This window comes from Gopherus flavomarginatus, chromosome 2 (assembly GCF_025201925.1).
Source record: "Gopherus flavomarginatus isolate rGopFla2 chromosome 2, rGopFla2.mat.asm, whole genome shotgun sequence".
Classification (NCBI taxonomy): Eukaryota; Metazoa; Chordata; order Testudines; family Testudinidae; genus Gopherus; species Gopherus flavomarginatus.
In genome coordinates, this window is record NC_066618.1 from 261,538,408 (window position 1) to 261,558,918 (window position 20,511).

The 20,511-nt window shown below is 38.9% G+C and overlaps 1 protein-coding gene across 4 annotated transcripts in view; it reads left to right on the forward strand.

The window, feature by feature from the left end:
• The window catches only part of VPS13B (vacuolar protein sorting 13 homolog B), a 913,516-nt gene that overhangs the window by 819,492 nt on the left and 73,513 nt on the right, over positions 1-20,511 (forward strand). For all 4 annotated transcript variants that reach the window (XM_050940452.1, XM_050940449.1, XM_050940451.1 and 1 more), the window contains exons 41-43: positions 4,109-4,290; positions 6,226-6,575; positions 14,888-15,049. In XM_050940452.1, coding sequence (XP_050796409.1) covers positions 4,109-4,290; positions 6,226-6,575; positions 14,888-15,049 — 694 coding nt within the window. The remainder of the gene's footprint in view (positions 1-4,108; positions 4,291-6,225; positions 6,576-14,887; positions 15,050-20,511) is intronic.

Below are 20,511 nucleotides of genomic sequence, written 5' to 3' on the forward strand. Positions count from 1 at the left end.
TCACAGTATATCAAGTAATTTGAATAGGAAAAGCTCTAAATTACTTCTCAGAACTGTGGTCTCCTTTTAAAAATAGATATTTACTGATAGCTTTACAAAATAGTATCTGAAATACTGCAGTTCTTTTCTGAATGGGGTGATATTGTGGTATCCCAGATGCCACTGAAGTAACTGTTAGCAAATATTGATATTTGTTTAATGCTGACTCCTTTATTGTACTTATTATTTTAAATACCAATATGGGAAGTAGTGACCCTGGAAGTGGTTTCTGGGAATAAGAACAATGGACTCTCTCACTCATAATAGTATCATTTCCCCAGCCGTGACCAAACAGCTATGAAAATGAAGAACCCCAGAAACTCTTCAGATATGAGAGAAATAAACAAAGAATCCTAATTTTCTTTTGCCTCAAATGATTTTCAGGGGACACTGATTTTCTCACAATAGCAGGAGGTCCTCTTCAGGGGCTTAAATTTAACCTCTGTGTTGTGAAGGCCAAGACACTAACAGTGTTAAAAAAAAAAAATCCTAAATAAATTCATGGAGAATAGGTCCATCAATGGCTATTAGCCAGGATGGGCAGGGATGGTGTCTCTAGCCTCTGTTTGCCAGAAACTGGGAATGGGCGATGGAACAGATCACTTGATGATTACCTGTTCTGTTCATTCCCTCTGAAGCACTTGGCATTGGCCTTTGTGGGAAGACAGGATACTGGGCTAGATGGACCTTTGGTCTGACACAGTATGCTCGTTCTTATGTTCTATGTTACCTCTGTTCTCCTGTTTCTCCCCTTCCTTCCTACCGGGAAAGATACTCAGCTTCACTAATGTGCAACAGTTTTATGCTCATTTTGTTGCAGAAAAAACATAGTTCTACTCAAGCTTGCTATTTAACTCTAGATTACTGGACATAATTGCATCAAGCATTTTGTAAGTGGGGGGCTTGCTATTTCAAGTTTCTCTTGGAGTTGATCTCAGCAGTTGGTTCAGGAACCAGTGATATGGTGGTCCTTTTTCAAACTAAAGTTTCTCCACGTGAATAAATGAAAGTAGTTTAGAGTCTTTAAAGATCTTTTTGAGTGCCTGATGTTTTGAGTGCCCAGCTATTATACTCACCTGGTATATTGTTTGTAGAGCAAGGCGATCACAGTAAAGTATGGATAAATGCCTTAAATTACTTTCTAGAAGTGAAGCTTCTGACACATGTCCTTCTGCATCAACCATGTCATGCTGCCCCACAATCATTATTATGATTAGAGGTGGGAAATAAAGGCCCTAGCACACTAGGACTCTGTAAATAAAAATACGTAAGAAGCCAATTATATTAAGTCTGAAGAAACAAGGAGTTTGGTTTTTATGAAAATATCCTTGTAATATTAAATGAGGAAAGAAGAACTGAGAGTCACTGGTACAATGGTTTCTGAATAGAAAAATGTTTGAGTTTAAAGAAAATTTGAGATGCTCTTAACGGCTTCATACTACTTTGCTCTGTTTTTTATGACAATGAATAATTACTTTGGAGAGTTCATTTCTGGGAGGTTATTATGAACAGGGATAAATGAATCAATTTGGATAAATTCAAAGCTGACTCAAAGAAAAAAATGAAAATTAAATCTTTGTTAAGGTTCTAAAAAGTTAGATTAACCTTTCTTTCCCCTACTTCTCTTTTTCATTTTTTTGTGTCTCTGTCTCTGGACAGAACAGGAAGCACTGAAATATCATGGGAAAGGCTGCTCTTACAGTATTGCCAGTTCTTCTGAGATTACTAACCGGTTTTGCAAACTGAAAAGCACTCAATGATCCAGATAACCATTTACATTTCAGCGGGTTATCGGAATTGGTTATTTTTTTAAGCTTTGCCCATCCCTCCTTGAGACTACTATAATAATCACAGAATCGTAGGACTGGAAGGGATATTGAAAGGTCAACTAGTCCAGTCCCCTGCACTCCTGGCAATACTAAGTATTATCTAGTTCTTATAATTAGTTATTGCATAATGTTTTTCATCTGTATATCTGCAAATATTTTACAGAGGAGAGTAAAGCATAATTGTTTCTGTCTTACATATGTGGAAATAGAGGCAGAGTGTAGAACCAAGATTAGAACATAGATCTCCCAGTCCAATTCCCTAACCATTAACCCAAGCCATCTCGAAGAATTATTTATTTCCAGAGATACCAATTGGCAGAGATCAGCTGTACTGCAGAGAGAGTTATAAACATAGGCAATGGAAGTGACAATGATGGATGGCCTATGACTTTGGCCATTTTCAAAGTAATAGGGGACAAGTGAAAGAGGGAAAAGGAAGCATTAGAAATCAACTATAAATCTAGTATGCAGTGATGTTGTAGCTGTGTTAGGCCCAGGATATTAGAAAGACAAAGTGGCTGAGGTAATATCTTTTATTGGACCAACTTCTGTAGGTGAAAGAGACTAGCATTCAAGTTACACAGAGCTGGGCTTCCAGACCTGAGGCAGATCTCTGTGTAGCTCGAAAGCTTGTCTCTCTCACCAACAGAAGTTAGTCCAATAAAAGATATTACCTCAGCCACCTTGTCTCTCTATAAATCCAGTGGCAGATCTCTCTCTCCTCCTTCACTATCTCTGTACATTACATCTTTTCTTTTTCCTTTGATAATGAACACATCTTGAATTGTTTATTGTTAAACATATATAGCACTTGTTAGTCTAACATTTTCATGAATCGCAAAAACTCATCATGTCCACAAGCCCAAAATGTACTCTAAGCTCTTTGAAGATAAATATCATGCTAGTTATTTATTATAACACATGATGATCAAATTAGGTGTGTGACATAAACATTAGGAAATTAAAGTGTTTGTGCATGAAAATTATGGGCGCACATATATTTATTCATAATTTTGCAGATTCACATGTGGAAATTGAAGATAAATTGAAGGGCTGAAAATTTTCCCTCAATGTACAAAGCATATTGGTTACATTTTTGGAATTTTTAATCCAGATCTGCTCCAAATTTTATACGTCTTTGTTATTTACTGAATTTAGGCTCGCATAATATATGTAATATTTGGTTACAATTGAACACAAAACCAGTATTTAACTGTGGACAAAAACTTGGAGTTTATTGGTCTCAAACAAAACCTGGGATTTTTAACCTCAGAACTCTAAAATTGCAAAATAGCTAAGGTAGTGGGAGTGAGGAGCATTAATGATTGATTTGGCTTAAATTAGAAAGTTTATTTGTACTGCTGTGATGTCTTAGCAACTTATAGGCTTGCGAGGCAGTTTTAGCTGTTCTCAAGAGAACTTCAGGATAAGTCTTGGAAATATTCATAGTGTCAGGAGTTGTCATTAGCAAGAGAAAATTCAACTGTGGTGGCATTTTTAAATTATTCAGTTACTGTTTCATAATAAATTTTATACGACTGCATGCTGAGCTTATAACAGAGGTTTGTCTAAGACATTTTTCTAAAATTCTGACTATACAGTGGCAGAGGACAATAAGAGGCTTGCAGGGAGGGATTCAAATGTGGAAAAGATAGCTACAGTATATAAATTATGGAGTACTTTCTTTTAAAAAATCCTTTTTTGTCTCGGTAAAGTGAGTTTTCAAATCTTTCTTATGGCCTGTGCAGTGTCAACATAGTTGACCACTACATTTTAACAAGCATTAAAACATAACTACCATTTTTCATTAATTTGTAAAAGTTTAATTTCTTCATTTTTTCTTCACATATTTCAGTAAGTAAATTGAATACACTCTACTGTAATAACAAAGTTCTTTGATTGAAATATTGTCTACCAACTTCAGTTTAAAAACAAATTGTATGCCAGTATTGTATGCAGTGTTGTTTTAGCCATGTCAGTCCCAGGATACTAGAGAGGCGAGGGGAGTGAGGTAATATCTTTTGTTGAACCTACTTCTGTTGGTGAGGAGAGACAAGCTTTTGAGCTTACACAGAGCTCTTCCTTGTCCCTCCTTTGTGCCAGTATTAACAGTTAAACATAAAATAAAATGGTTGTTTTGGCTATGTCAGAAAAACAGCATAGCAAATGCTCAAATCCTGTTATAAAGTGATAAAGACCTGGACTTGCTGAGCTACTGCTTCATTATATATTTTCCACAGCTCTGAAAGTGAATCTGGCTCACAAAGTGCATGTGATCAGCTTGTGACTCCTACAGCATTAGCAGCCTGTACCAGAGTTGACTCCTGTTTTACCCCTTGGTTTGTGCCTTCACTTGGCGTTTCAGTCCATTTTGCTCATTTGGAACTCCATCTCTGCCATCATCTTGATCAGCTGGGCACAGGTTCGTACCTCTTAACTCATAATAATAAAAACATTTAATTATGATTTACTATCATTTTGCCTTCTATAGTCCCAGTTTCTTATTCAGGCAGCAAACTATGAAAAATCACTACTAGGAAAGGCCATTGGTAATCACTTCAGTGCAAACTCACAACTTCTGTTCTCTGTCGATTGATAGAGTACATTCCAAAAGCAGTGTGACTGACTGATCAGCTTCACTTTGTCCCTTGGGTTTGAGTGATTGTATGTAGAAGCAGTTCAGTTTTCTTAGCTAGTGATAGCAGGTGCCAGTTCACTCTCGAGCCAATTTATAGAACCAATTCAACTTTTAAACTTTCCAACATATTTACATTATTGTTGAAATATTTGACAATTTTGCAACCTCTTCAGTATGGATGCCTTGATAAAGGAACTGCAAATATAATTGTTATTCCAATTATGATCGTTTTTAGAAAGATTAATCTGTTTTTGTTCTGGGCTCTCTATCAGTGCATTAAAGGCAAATACCTTCCAAGAGATCTTTAGATTGTTTGATTTCAAATGCCAACAATGCTTTCCTTGGAACATGAACAAATACCTAAGATACCTTTTAAAGGAACTGCTTTTTTCATTTGTAGTTCTGGGTTTTTCTGCAAAATTAAAATATATCCATTATCAAATTTTACTAACATTAATGCTAGTAAAATCTAGTAAATTAATTGTACACCAGCTAGCCCTGTACAGTACTTAAACTTTTGGTGCTATTATACTCCAATTCCAGTTGCTGGAGCTGTGGAATTGCACATAATGGAAAAAGCAACAATCAGATTAAAATCAAACACAGCTGTTTCATTTTTCAGCAGCAATTGAGTTTATGCTGATGCTGTTATCTTTACTGCACCTAAAAGTCCCAGTCAGTATTGGGGTCTTTTGTGCTAGGTGCTGTACAAATAGAGTACAAAACTTACTGAATCAGTTACATTTTTGAACATTTTTTAAAGATAATAGGGCTTGAATGTGCAAATGGCTGAGCATTTTGGTTCCAGTGCAACAAAATATTTAAGCATATGCTAATTTTGAGCATGTGAATAGTCCTGGTGACATGAATCATAACAAATTCAACATGTCTACTCACATGCTTAATATTAGACAAGTGTTAGGTGCTTTGCTGAATCTGGACCAGGATCAAGACTTTAATGAAGCACATGAAAACCTTGCATATTTCTCAATTTCGAAGTTTCAGGATTATGTTTTGGTTTAAGTTTTTGAGTGATGATGTTACTTGTGAAAGGGGAGCACACTTGTGGTTTTTGAATACTCTGCTAATCAGAGCAAGTATAGAAATTTCATTATAAAAGCTGTTAGTCTGCAGAATGGCAGTTCAACAAGTATGACAGTGTTACTGGTATTCATTATTTATACAGGCTTATAAATATGTATGGCATGTTATATACATATTCCCCCTACACAAACAGAACTGACAACAATATGGTCGCTACTCCAAATAAGTTTACAATGTAAGGCCCCAATTCTGCATTGTGTAGTGTGCTGGTACAGGAATCTTCCTGCACTCCACAAAATGCAGGAATGGTGCCTAACATTGGATTTAACAGACAAAAAGTGAGAGATAAAGCTAGGACCAAAAGTAACGTATACAAGGTACTTTGGTCACTTAAATTTATGGATATATCTGGATAGATTTTATTTTTACGTACATTGTGTTTGCAGTGTGTAAGGTTATGTTAATTATAGTTGTGTCTTTGTTTATTAAATACTGTACACTATCACCAATAATTTTAAGTTTCAGACATTTAAGCTATCCTATGTATTTTACACATTTAGAACAGATGAAAAGCGTCTCCAAATAAAAAAAAAATTGGGAAAGCAAAGACGTTCTTGAATCTTGACTGCCTTATTGATATCCAATTTTAATTCTATCTATTCTTTAATTTAACAGCACCAGCAAGGTCCCTTCAACCATTTACCTCTGATAAAAATGTTCCATCTGAACTAGAATACATGATAGTTTCCTTCAAAGAGCCCCACACATATCTCCGGCAGTGGAATGATGAATCAATCTTCAAGGAGATCCAGTTTTCTACATGGACTGGCTGTAAACTTTTGGAGTGCCGAAATGTTACTATGCAGAATTTCGTGAAGCCTTTCAAAATCTGGGGGCAGACTGCCATTTCAAGCAGTGCAACAGAAAGGTTACTGGACTGCACTATGATGGTGGACCCTATATTCGTAAACTTTGGGCAGCATGCAGTTCATTCTCTGAATACAGCATTTCAAGCTTGGCAACAGGTATGCAAATATGATAGCATGAAAGAAGTTACATTCTGGCTATTTGGATTCACCTAAAATCAAAGTTGGTGGTAACTAAATTTATTAACAATAGTCAAAGATGTAAAAGACTTTTACAGTAGAAGTCTTTCTAGTATTTAGCATTAATTCAGACACAGCTGTGAAAATTAGTAGATAATGGACAACATTCTGCTCTGTTACACTTGAGTAAATCCAGACTAACTGCCTGAACTTCAGTGGAGTGACAGTGATTTATACTGGTATAACTGTGATCAGATTCTAACCCAGTGGGTCTTTGAAATACAAAATAGTCAGTTAATATGTGAATGATGTATGATATGCAAGACTAGTTCATTCTTAGTAATATGACATTTTGTTTCCAACAGCTACTGCTTTTATTCTTCTTGAAGTTCAGTACTAGTGTCATATTGCATTCTGGATATGCAGCATAAATCGGCAAGACCAATTCTGGTGCAAAGAACATTGCTTCTGCAGTGAACTTTCAAAGATCTATAATGCTCTCACCTCAATACAGCCCTGAACGCAAATAATTTTCTTTATCTACCTACAGACCCAGGGCCGGCGCTACCGTTTAGGCGACCTACGCAATGGCCTAGAGCGCCAGAATTTTTTGGGGGGCACTATTTGGCCGGGGGGGGCGGCACGCAGGTCCGGTGGACCTACCGCAGTCATGCCTGCAGCAGGTCCACCGGAGCCTTTCCAGCAGCGGACCGTCCGCCAGCATGACTGCGGTAGGTCCACCGGGGCCGCGAGGGGTGGCAAAATGGCCGTCCGCCTAGGGCGTCAAAAACCCTGGCACTGCTCCTGTACAGACCAATATGTTTCTTGTGAATTAATTACCTGTAATGGTACTACAATAGCAAAGTAAAAAAAAAGATAAAACATCTGTTTTATATTAAAAAAAAAACTTTTTTAAGGGCACTCCATGGTTTGCTTGTTGCAAAAGGGCATTCATAAAACAAGATCTAGTGTGATTTAAATCTTTACAGCTGGTTCAAATATCACTGTGAACAAAGATCTTTGTAGCTCCAATTTCTATATATTGTCATATTTTGAACAATGCATTTAATAAAAAACAAACATAGAAAAAAGATGAGATTCCTTGTTAGCGCAGTTAAGCCCAGAATATTTCTATTTTAGAACCAGAGCCTCATCTGAGATATGTGTGGCAACTACTGAAACATGGCCTTCAGAAAGATTAGTTTCCTCTTAGGATAAAAAGGTCTCACACACAGTTATACATCTAAGTAAAATATCGTGCGTAAATATTTAAATGTTTTAAACCACATCAGAGTGTAAATGGCTGACTGACTACACAGTGCCTTGAAGGAACATTCCAAGTTGAAAAAATGGACTTGTATATTTGATTAAGTAGAGCCATATGTTGTATAGTATATTGCTGACAGGTACATTCTATGAATAGTTGGTTCTGATTTATACATGGCTTTGGCAATGTTAACATGATCCACAGGAGGATATACTTCTGTAATTGTTGCTGTAATTTTCTCGTTTCCTCTCATGTCAAGGGTACTTGCCACCATGTTCTGATGTGGTGGTTATCTAGCCCTGAGTATTCTAGATTAAAAACTTGCACTACTTTGAAATTAGGGGACATTTGACACAGAAGTGGGTTCAAAACTGCTTATTAAATAAATTGCTACCAAGCTGTTATGTATGTGGTTTTACCTCCACAAGGGGGGAAAATGAATTTCCCAGTTGTAAGTATTGTTTGATGTACGGTGTTCACATCGAATACAGAGTAAATGCTGCCAACAAGAAACATGTATTTAATAAGCAGGAAAAATAATTCTCCACATATTTTTTACTGGATTAATATATGGCATAAGTAATTTTATATTCCATGTGGATGGGACAGACAGATGAAGCATGAAACAATTTGGCCTTGCACCTTTAGGTCAAGAGTTCAAGTTTAACAGAAGCCTTTGTCAGTGTCTTTGTTTCCTAGATGTGGATTGATTTAGTAATGATGAAAGTTTTAAAAGTAGATTAGGCCTAAAAAACACCAATACACATTTTGCTTTATACTTCTAGGTCACATGCTGAAAACCGGAGGGAATTAGCTCTTTTTTAAAAAACAATTTCCCTTATTGACTTTGTGTTTCACTGTCTAATCTTTTATAATATGAAATGCCTGTTCACATACAAGCTGTAACAATCTAATGCACAACTGAATGCAAAGCTGAAGTAAATAAGGGTTTAATTATAAAAGTAATGTATAGGGAACATTAAGGAGTAATTATTTAATAATGGAGTATATGCTGAAACAGAAAATGCATGCTTCACTTGAATAACGATGCAATTTTTTTTACTGTATTTGAACATTTAAATCATTCCAAATTGTTTTAACTCTTTAGTGTTTCACTGAATTTCATAGGCCAAGGGTCAGTTGATAAAATAGCTCCCCAAATACGTACTATGGGAGTATATTTTAGAAAAATGTAAACATCCCCTTTGGGGCCTAAATGTTTTTCTGAACCCTTTAGAATTTATTAAACATCACTTTTTAAAGATGAGGAAACCAATTCATTTTTTTCCCCTTAAGGCCGTGTGGTGCTTAACCTCTCTGTTACTAGCAGATTGATCCCAGTTCATTAAGAAAACTCAGTCTGATTTCCAAGATATCTTCTTGTCAAGCAGATATCTGTGATCACAGCAGCTTCCTTGTATCTCTGCTACAAGGACTGGAAGAAGGAATGGTGTATACATATAGCTGGTATTTACATTTCAGTTGATAATGCCAAAACGCAGCAGTCATGTCATACCTTAGGTTTTGACTGTAACAATTATCCAAGATTGCTGTTCTGCCTTAGAAAAACAGTTGGAAAGGATATGTGAAATTACTAAAGTCCTCTCAGCAGAACAGCCACATTAAGTAATATATGCAAAACTCTTCTACAAGTGTACAGTAGCTTGCAAAACACTCAGAAGATAACCCCATGCACAGGGGCAACTCATTTATGATTCATTCCCAAACCCAGCACTGCTTTGAAATAAGTTTGAGCTGGAAGATCTTTCTGGCTATGGTCATTCAAATGAGCACAGAGCCCTGAGACCAGGGAAAGCTTGAGGACCAGCAGTATATAGAGAAGGGGGTTTCCTCTCTGAATTGAGTTCACAAATTATTTGAAAACCCTGTGAACAAGAGAGACTTTCCAGGCCTCCCTGAAGGAACAGAAAGACTTAGGAACAGACTAGAGAGGGCAGGGAGTTGTCCCCCAGGAATTGACCTTTGTCTATACCCAGTTCAGGGTGTTGATCTTTTGTCAAATCCTTTGATTGTTATTTTGATTCAAGAGAGCATTTTCCCCTAACCCAGTCTTAGGCATGTTTTTTGTTTGCAACTCTTTTAGTGGCCAGTCAGTCCTCTGCCACTGACTCCTGCACAGTGCCTCAGTTTTTGTTTGTTTTCTTTCTTTGGGTCTGCAGATTAGATCCTCCCCTTTAACTATTATTCCTATCCTCTCCTTTGCCAGTCTACACTTCTTCCTCTCCTCCTTTTGCCTCTTTTCTCCATTTCAAAACCCTCCCACCCAGGCATTTCTAGTACAGTAATTCGTCACTTAAAGTCATCCCAGTTAACATTGTTTCATTGTTAGGTTGCTGATTAATTAGGGAACATGCTCATTTAAAGTTGTGCAATGCTTGCTTCTAATGGCGTCATTTGGCAGCCACCTGCTTTGTTCACTGCTTACAGGAAGTGCAGCCCATTGGAGCTAGCTGGTGGGGGCTTGTAATCAGGGTGGACTGGCAGCCCCCCATCAGCTCCCCACACCCCTAAGTTCCCTGTGGTGCAGCTGCCCAGCAGGCTAACAATTGCCGGCATTGAGCTGTCCCTCGCCCACTGCCATGTACTACTCCTGCCCTCTGCCTCGGAGTTGCTCCCAGAGACTCCTGCTTGCTGTACAAGGGGAGGGGGGAAGTGAGAGGCTAATGTCAGGGTGTCCCTCTCCTCCTGCTCCTGCACCCCGCTTACCCCATTTCCATAGAGCGGAAGGACACACCAGGATTGAGGGAGCTTCCAGACAGCAGCTGCATCTCAGCAAGCTGATCTAATTAACAAAGCAGTGTACTTAAGACTGGGGTTAGCTATTTAAAGGAGAAATGTGCATCTCTCGCTCTCATGTCTCTGTCTGCTATGCTCTGTCCCCTCCCTCCATGCCTGCTGCCCTGTACATTAACAACCAGTTAATCCTTGAGGGCTCAACCAAACGCTAGTTCATCATTTAGCAGTAAGGCATTCCCTGGGAAATATCCCAGCCTCTGACTTCACCACCTCAACCCAGCTTCACAATCATCATCGCTGTGTACCAGTATTAAATTGTTTGTTTAAAACTGATACTGTGTGTGTGTGTGTGTGTGTGTGTGTGTGTGTGTGTGTGTGTGTGTGTGTGTGTGTGTGTGTGTGTGTGTGTGTGTGTGTGTATATACACACATAGTCTTGTCTGGTGAAAAAAAATATTTCCCTGGAACCTCACCCCTCTCATTTACATGAAATCTTATGGGGAAATTGGATTCGCTTAACATCGTTTTGCTTAAAGTCACATTTTTCAGGAACATAACTACAACATTAAGTGAGGAGCTCCTGCACTAGACATTAGCAGCAGCTTTTGGGCTAAATTCACCCACTGTGCCTCAGAGGGTGCTAACATCCAGGGAGAGTAGGCAGTGTTTTGCTGGAGAAAGATATCTTTCAACAATAATGTGAGATATGGAGGAACCCACTAGCAAAGACTCCATGAGCGATGTGCTGAATTAGCACATCCACAAGTCACTCTTGACATCCCCTTTGTTTTCCTTTGGGGCATCAGTGACCACCTCTAAGCCCCTCTTCCCCAGCAAGTGATTGGTATCTTGTGCCACTGCAACTACCTTCAGGTAAACTTTCCTCTACTGGGGGCCCTGTGACCTGAGTTATGTGAATAGAATCCAGTATGACCTAGAGCTTAAAGTACCACTTGTATCTAAGTCTTAGAAACGCTGTTGCTAAAGACAATAGATGCCGGTAATACTTCGAGCATATAATGCTAGTAACTGCTATCAGTATTTGACATTAAATGTGGTTAGTGCAGTTAGTATAGTCTGATGGAACAGTGCTGCATGCTGCCCTTGGAGGTAATGAGAGGAAGGATGATCTAATGGTTAGGGCACTAGCCTGGATTTGGAAGAGACAGGTTCAGGTCCCTGCTCCACACAGACTTTCTGTGTGACTTCAGGCAAGTCACTGAGCCTCAGTAATCTATGTATAAAATGGAATAATAGCTCTTCCCTACCTCACAGCAGCGTTGTGACGATGAATACATTGAAAATTGGCGGCGGGGCTCAGATACCACATTGATGGAAACCATCTGTGGACTTCAGATACATACATACAATGTTAGATCAGGGTCACACACCAAAGCTGTGCAATCCCATAGTCTGTAAAGCATCTATTCTGGCATCTTAAATGCAAACTTGTTGCCCCAGGTGCCAATCATTAATTGTACATATGCACTGGCGCAAAATTAAAATTAGGCTTGGCCTATTGAATTATTTTTGCATGTCAGTAAATGCATGAAGTTACTCTTCATGGTAATTGAGCTTCATATTAATACTCCAAGAAGCTCAAACTCCTTGTGGTGCTATTGTTTCAGGCTTTATGGCTGCAGAACCAAGAAGGCAAATCCAGTGGCTGTTTCCTTGGAGAAAAGAAGTTGTATTAAATTCACTAAGGTCTGAGTTAGGTTTGACTATTATGAAATACTGAGTTCCTTAGCTTTTAAATCCTGTCTTTACAAAAGAACATTTTATAAAGCTGTTACAAGAAAATATATGTTTGTGGTAGATATATGGGTATGGCAGTTTGACAATAAGAAGTCATAGATCCATCACTAGAGAGTGCCAAAATAAATACTGCTCTCTGAAGTGGCACTGTATATGTCAGCATCTAGTATACCCAGATCAGCTGCTGAATACAATTAATGCAGATGCTCTGTAATGAGTTTTACTCCTTACAAAAAGGGAGACTTTGACTAGTGTTAGCTTAGTTGACTAATTTTTCATGGAAGATATGCAGCATAGTGAAGAGAAATTCATGACAAAGGGCCAGATTTTCAGAAGTTAAGTGTCCAGTTACACACTTAATTGCTCTCACAAACTAGATAATTTAGTACACAAATGCACTTAATTAGTCATTTTAATGCTAAGTTACCTAAATTGTGCATGGAGTCACCATAGGGGCTAAATTTTACCTTTTGATTTGCACACAAAGCTCACACTGAATTCAATAATAGCCAGGCACTCATATCCAAAGGCACAATTTGGCATAATTTAAGTTTAAATTTGGCACACATATTTGCACACCTAACTTTCTGAAAATCTGACCCACAGTGACAAGAGCAGGTACCAAACTGTGTTCATGGACCATTAGTGGTCTGTAGAGAGCTGTCTGGTCTTATGTTCCTGGCTCTCTCCCTTGCTTCCAGGTGCTTTTTTCAGGTTTCCGGGCACATTGTTGTCAGAGACCTTGGGAAGCGTGTGAAAGTATCTTATGGTAGGAACCAACCTCACTTTTTCTACAAGGGAACTCTGCTACATAAGACAGAGAGTAGAGGAAATAGAATTAGCTCTCAAAGATTGAAGCTACCTGTGAGCCTGGAGCTGCCTGCCAGCAGAAGAAAAATATCCTAGGAAGGAGAGATGGGAATGGAGCAACTAGACAATATGTTGAGGGGAGAAGGCAACCAAGCAACAGAGAGAGAGAAGAAGAGAACAAGTGATAGAGAAGCATGTGCAGGGAAAGATGGGTGGAAAATAAATGAAAACCAAAAGTAAATAATGTGATAATTTATATATGCTATATACATAAAATTGCATAAATAGCATTCTAGTATTACTTCCTCATGTAAGCAATTGCTCCCATTTGCCACAAGGATGTTATGTGATAGCAAGTGGAAAAGGAGAGAGTTGGCACAATTATGATGTGGGTGTGGGAGAGGAATCTGTGAGATGATTTCTCCGTGAAAATGTTTGAGAGCACTGTGTTACCGAAACCTGCCATTTAAGGAGTGAAAGGATTACTTCGTTAGGCGACACCTTGTTTCAGCTGAGCTAAACAGTGTGCCCTGATCAGTCTCAGGCTCAAACATCCCAGTTGCAGAAAGTTCGCCTGAAAAAAGACAATGGGACCAGTTTGGCATAACTGTGAAAGCAACCCAGAAAGTGGGTGAGGATATGGGAGGGGGTGGCCCAAGTGGGAAGGCTATGGTACTCATCACATCCCCCAGGCAGTTTCCATTGGCAGAGTTGCTTTGCAAGCCTTGAGTATACTTTTCAGCGGCTCCATCCTGACAAAACCCTCCCTGGGGGAGGGCGGCAGTATTGCTTCCAATTCTCCCTTGGCAGTGAATGCTTCTCCTGGTGCAGAAGATTGCAGTTTATGCCTGCAGGCATGAGTAAAGCCCTGCTGCTTGATAATTTATATTGACTGTCATGGAGTCCCATCATGCAAATATAATAAATGGTGGAAAGATGCCCAGAATGCTCTTTGCTCTGCTGCGATACCTCAGAACTGAAAAGGAACCAGATACAAAGAGTGGAGGAGGGACTGCTGCATTGAGCAGGGAGTGTTTCTACTAAGTTAAAATGATGTTATGAAAATGTATTAGACAGTTTAATATTTTGCATGTTGAGCCATTAAATTGCATGATGTATTTCAAAAAAGCCTGTGGATTTGTGGAAGTAGTCCCTGAGTTGCAGCCCTAGCGGTCCTGCTACTTTGAAGTGTTGCAGCATCACAAGAGAAAGCCTTCTGAGAGGAAATATTTGCTCCAGAATGTTCCACAGCAGCATTTCAAAGTAAAAGAAGCAGCTGGGGAGCAGGACATGTGTCCTGTTAGCCTTGTAGATCTTTTATCAAGCTTGGAGGAACAATAGAATTGTTTTATATTCAGCCTCCAGTATATTGTCTGCACCATAGAACACATTATTTCCTACATATGTTAATTTTGCACTAGTCATTTCTAAAAGTTGGGAGATTTCATTTTCCTTCTAGCTTTGAATGTTTATGATTTACAGTAGAAGAGCAAAAATACATTCTTGGGATACACATTTTAGACCCCAGCACTTGTTCGTGCTTATGCTAGCAATATAGAATACTTTATAACCAAAGCTAATGACAACAGATCTTACAGCATTTCTGTGTTGTAACAATCACCACTGGGCAGACAGCTGCCAAACATCTTGCAATTAAGCTGATGCTTGTTGGCTTTCATATTCTTTTTTTTTTTTTTCAGAACCAATGCCCGGAGGCAGAGGAGTTGGTCTTTAGCCATTTTGTGATCTGTAATGACACACAGGAGACATTGCGGTTTGGCCAGGTGGATACTGACGAAAATGTTGTGCTGGCTAGTCTCCACAGTCACCAGTACAGCTGGCGCTCTCACAAGTCCCCACAGGTATGTCAGAAACAGCATTACAAATGCAGCAATTGTTAAAGTTGGCTGGAGTTTTTATTCATTGATTCTATGTTTTTATTTATGTGCTCAGCTATCTTTAGCTTTCCAGTTCCATCAGGAGCCACATGCTGAACCTACATCAGACATAAGAGATAAATAAAGGGATGAGGAAATCCAGAAGTGTTTACATGTGATTCAGATTTAGAACTGGGCATGCACACACCCTTCCCAAAGAAAAATCATGTTCATAAAAATTCAAGCTTCTGAACCAAAGCAAAAAAATTAATTTGCCAGGTTCTTGAAATTGATTTTCTCAGTGCATAATTTTTTGGGATATGTTCTTCATGTGGTATTCACACAACAGAGGAAGCCATATACCATTAAAAGCCTATTTCCACCCTGTTTGTCAGTCTGTATTTCTGTAGCCAAACATCTGGGCTCATATTTTTAAAGAAACCAAAGAGAAATTCAGTGGAAACTGGGTGCCTAATTCTCTTGGGCACCTTGAAAATTCCAATCTTGATGTGTAAGATAGGGATAATGTTTAGGGGGACAATTATCATGGATGTGGCTGAGATCTAAAAGTCAAATTCAGAGGTGATAAGGTTTAGGTTGATTAGGAATAGGGTGACCAGACAGCAAGTGTGAAAAATTGGAGAGGGGGTAATAGGTGCCTATATAAGAAAAAGCTCAAAATATCGGGACTGTCCCTATAAAATCGGGACATCTGGTCACCCTAATTAGGAAACAGATGTAGGTGGCAAACTGACTGTAAGTTGTGCTGAAGTGGCAGTCAGTGGGTGTGCAAAACAAGCATATACCTTACATTGACATGGTAACTTGGGTGGACCAAACTCAGCCCTATAGTAAGTTGTTGCAGATGCCTTGCCAGTCAGCAGAATGCGACTACTTATTTCAAGGCTGAATTAAGCTTCAAAGATGTTGGAGATTGTGTAGGCATACATTAAAGTGGGGGAGGGGGCTGTTGTGCTAATAAGGGATATCTTGAGCCCAGCAAGGGATAAGATAATGTTAGGGCTTTTCTACCTGCTTTCTTAATGTGCAGCAAGCCGGGATACAAATCTAGTGCTCTAGCCGGCCATGCACTAAGTGCTGATGCAAACCCTGAACTACAAATTCTGTTTAGTATCAGAGGGGTAGCCGGGTTAGTCTGGATCTGTAAAAAGCGACAGAGTCCTGTGGCACCTTATAGACAAACAGACGTATTGGAGCATAAGCTTTCATGGCTAGTCTGTTTGTCTATAAGGTGCCACAGGACTCTTCGTTGCTTTTTACAAATTCTGTGTAATTAGTTTTTCTAATTGGCCATTAAAATCAACCAGATAAAACACATTTTGATTATTTCAATTATGAACATTTCCTCCCATTTCTAGAATCTTCCAGATCATTGGCATGCCAATCTATGACATTATGAGGAACCCTGAAGACCCCTTTATTGCAGTTCTTTTAACCTGAACAATCCAGTTTGTACTAGGCTTTCTGTCTTTAACTTGTGCTTATTTTTATAAACAATTTTATGTAATGAACAGAGCAGCACCTTTGTTACCTTGGACAACTTGCGGTACAGGACTATGTACAACAGGACCTACTTTGTCTCTCATCCTCCTATTAGTGCTGCTGCTGCTGCTATACCATTTCCTTCTTTCAACTCCCGTAGCAGATGCCCAAGATACCCGGTTTATTTATTTTGAGAGTGGATGGTAAATACCAAGAGAAAGGGGGGACATTGTGAAAAATTGTTTTCGTAGCTGGTGCCCATACGCAAATCCTTTCTGGGTTCACAGAATGATGTTTGGTAAGTAATGGCAACAATAAAGGCCGAACCCTTTATCAGTGAAGACCATGGGAGTTTTGCCATTGACTTCATTGAGAGCAGGAATAGGCACAGAGTGGGGAACTTTCTACTACAGAGTGTGGCTGACCATAAAGCCTTCAAAATTCTGAAGGTCTACACAGTAATAATCAAGATCAGGGCTGTGTTACACTCAATATGTACAAATACATAAGTTGGCATGGTCCTTTTCCCAAACAGTTTACAATCGAAGGGTCAAATTCTTCTATCCTCACACTGAATAGTAGCTAGTTTTGTGGGTAATACCGTAGTTTTCAGTTAGTGTACTTGTGAAATAAGGTACTTCTCAACCTGAGTGCAGATGGCAGAACTGGATCCTAAGAAATTAGATTACTTCAGGATTTAATTAATGTATATTAAATTATTAACCAATAGACACCCAAAATCTGTGGTTTGAGAGGCAACATTGTGGAGAGAAAGCCAGGCAAGGCTTAACATTTATCTTCTGTAGTTCTGCCAGCCACCTTGGGTGAGGCACTGCATTGTGCACTAGTTACATGTGAGGAAGAAACAGTGCAGAGCTGGCAGAAGGACAGGGAGTGGAAAGAAAAGGCAGGCCTTGAAGAGGAGGGAGAAGGAAAGGCAAGCCAAGACAGAGCTAGAGATCTCACTGAGGAGAGCAGGCCTAACATAAGAACAGGACAGCAATCCCTAGTTCTTTGAGCTAGTGCACACCAGAATGAAAAGGTCAACAATACAAGGGTGGCATCAAATTTTAGAGCCTTTCAGCGCTTCCTGGGCTGACACTAGATTGTTATGTTGAAGCTATCCCAACCCACTGCAATAGTCTCTGGAATGTTATTGTTCTGTTACCGTTTTCACTACCCTTCCCATGACAGCAAGTTTAAGGATTGAAACTGGGAACTGAGGCAGCTTCACTGATGATGCATGGAAGCATAGGTTTTCCATACACTATTCAATTATAAGCTGATTTTCTTCAGAAAATATTCAGAACCTTTGCATCCAAATGTAAATTTAGTTCATGTGATAAATTTTAGACAGGAATCATTGTAAATGGTATTCGCATTAGAAAAATGGTTCATCTTAACTGTCAACAACATAATATTTAGCCATTTTAGGTCACACAAGCCATGTTTATTAAGAATATTGCAAATATTATCATGTGTAAAATGTTTTATTTTTTAAAGTGAGATATTCATTCAAGTCTGTTGGTAATGAAAACAGCAACTTGATTAAGGCTTCATGTTGTATCTGTAATGTTGTAGCACTTTTCTAATTGTTCCAGGCTGAACTGGATATTGAACACAACCTATTATTTAAAGGTCAGAATAATGCCCAAGCCTGGACAAGCCCTGTGAGTGTCAGATTTATGGAATGCTAGATGACTTCATAGTTATGAAATTATTTCATTTCTCATGATAATTCCTGACTTGCCAAGTTAGTGAATTTTAAGAACTCTGAGAGCAGATTGTAAGATAAATGGGAAATAATCCATACTTCTGGAGTCAGGGACTTCCCTCCAGGCATTAGTTCATACTTGACTTACACTTGGGGATAAAATGAGTTAGGACAAGGTCTTAGATACCACATTCTCTTACTGGGAAAGAAAACCAACTTGCACAACTTTGGCTGGCTCATGTTTCTTGTTACACAGGCACTGAGCAGCAGCGGTTGCCATGAAATACTTTATTTAACCTTTGTAAAAATGTTTTTTTTAATATGGCAAGGCAGTTCAGTTAAATGAAAATAAATAGTTTTTAAAGGATTGTATTTCTTTTACATTAATACCAATAAGATTCTCCATTTTTCTTTTGCTAATTGAAACTAGGAGGAAGTACTGTAATTGGCTAATCAAAATTTTGAACAAAAATAAATGAAATAAGTGTATAAAACATGTTGTTTAAAATAGAGGCATATAGATAAAACATTGCAAGTGTTTTATTTTAGTTCTGAATGAATTTTACTGGATTAAGGATGCTACAGTGGATTATAGTTATTTAACATTTTAATATAAAAAATGCATTGGTATGGCATTTCAGATGATCAGTTATTGGTGATTACTCTGAAAAGGTTTGGTCCTGTTACGTAAGCAGGCTTATCTTAATGTATCTGAACATTCTGAGAAATCCTTCCTCCTTTCCATTTCTTCTTCTAGTTCAACCCCTCTACATTTCAGTCAACCTAACCCTTCTCTTCCTCTGCCCTTCAGTTTACTCTCTGATTCCTAGAAGCCTTTCTAACTTGGTTAATATTTCATTGGAAAGTCTTATGTCTGACACTGATTCTGCTGGGCTCCAGCCAGTCATTTTCTTTAAATTTCATGAGTTCTTGACCTTTCTTGGGTCCAAGGCATTCCCAAATGTATTGTCCCTCTCTGACTTTGAGGAAGTCCAGAACTCATAAAAACGGGCATACTGGGTCAGACCAGTGTAGCCCAGTATTCTGTCTTCTGGTAGTGGCCAGTGCCAAATGCTTCACAGAGAATGAACAGAGCAGTGCAATTTTGTATGGTCCTTCCCCTCTCATCCAGTGCCAGCTTCTGTCAGTTGGACATTTATGGAACTTGGAGCACGGGGATGTGTCTCTGACCATAATAGCTATTGATGGACCTATCCTCCATGAACTTAGCTAACTCCTTTTTGAATCCAGTTGTATTTTTGACCTTCATGACACCCCATGGAAACAAGTTCCACAGGGTGACTGTGTCTTGAGTGAAGAAGCACTTCCTTTTGTTTGTTTTAAACCTTCTGGCTATTGATTTCATTGGGTGACTCTGGTTATTGTATTATGAGAAGGGGTAAATAACACTTCCTTATTCACTTTCTCCACACCAGTCATGCTTTTATAGACCTCTATCATGTTCTTCCTAGTCGTCATCTTTTGTAAGCTGAACAGTCCCAGTCTTTTTAATTTCTCCTCATATGGAAGCTTTTCCATATACCTAATCATTGTTATTGCTCTTCTCTGTACTTTTTCCAATTCTATTATATCTTTTTTTCAACATGGGACGACCAGAACTGCACACCATATTCAAGGTGTGGGCATACCATGAATTTATGTGGTGGCATTGTGATATTTTCTGTCCTATTTTGTATCCCTTTCCTAATGGTTTCTAACATTCTGTTAGCTTTTATGACTGCCACTGCATGTTGAGTGTATGTTTTCAGGGAACTATCCACAATGACTCCAAAATTTCTTCCTTGAGTGGTATCAGCTAATTTAAACCCCATCATTTTGCATGTATAGTTGCGATTACTTTTTCTAATGTTCATTACTTTGCACTTATCAGCACTGAATTTCATCTGCCATTTTTTCATTCTATACAAGCCCCACACTGGGATGGAAGGGGTTAAAGGATTATACTGGGCCCAGCTAGCTCCACCCCTCCAACCTGGCAGAAAATACTCCAGCTGGACACAGGGTGGAAAAGAAAGCAACCCAGTGCAGAAGTGGGTGGCTGAGGAGGAGTGCAGATGTACCCTGAAGGCTCTTGCCAAAAGGGGCTGGAGAAGGCGCCCTGAAGGAACAGGACTGTGTGTGGAGTTCAGCTGGGGTGGTAGTTTGGTTTCCTTTTTCCTTTCTCCTTATCTGGAACCAGAAGCTGAGAGAAGGAAGCAACCAGGGAAGG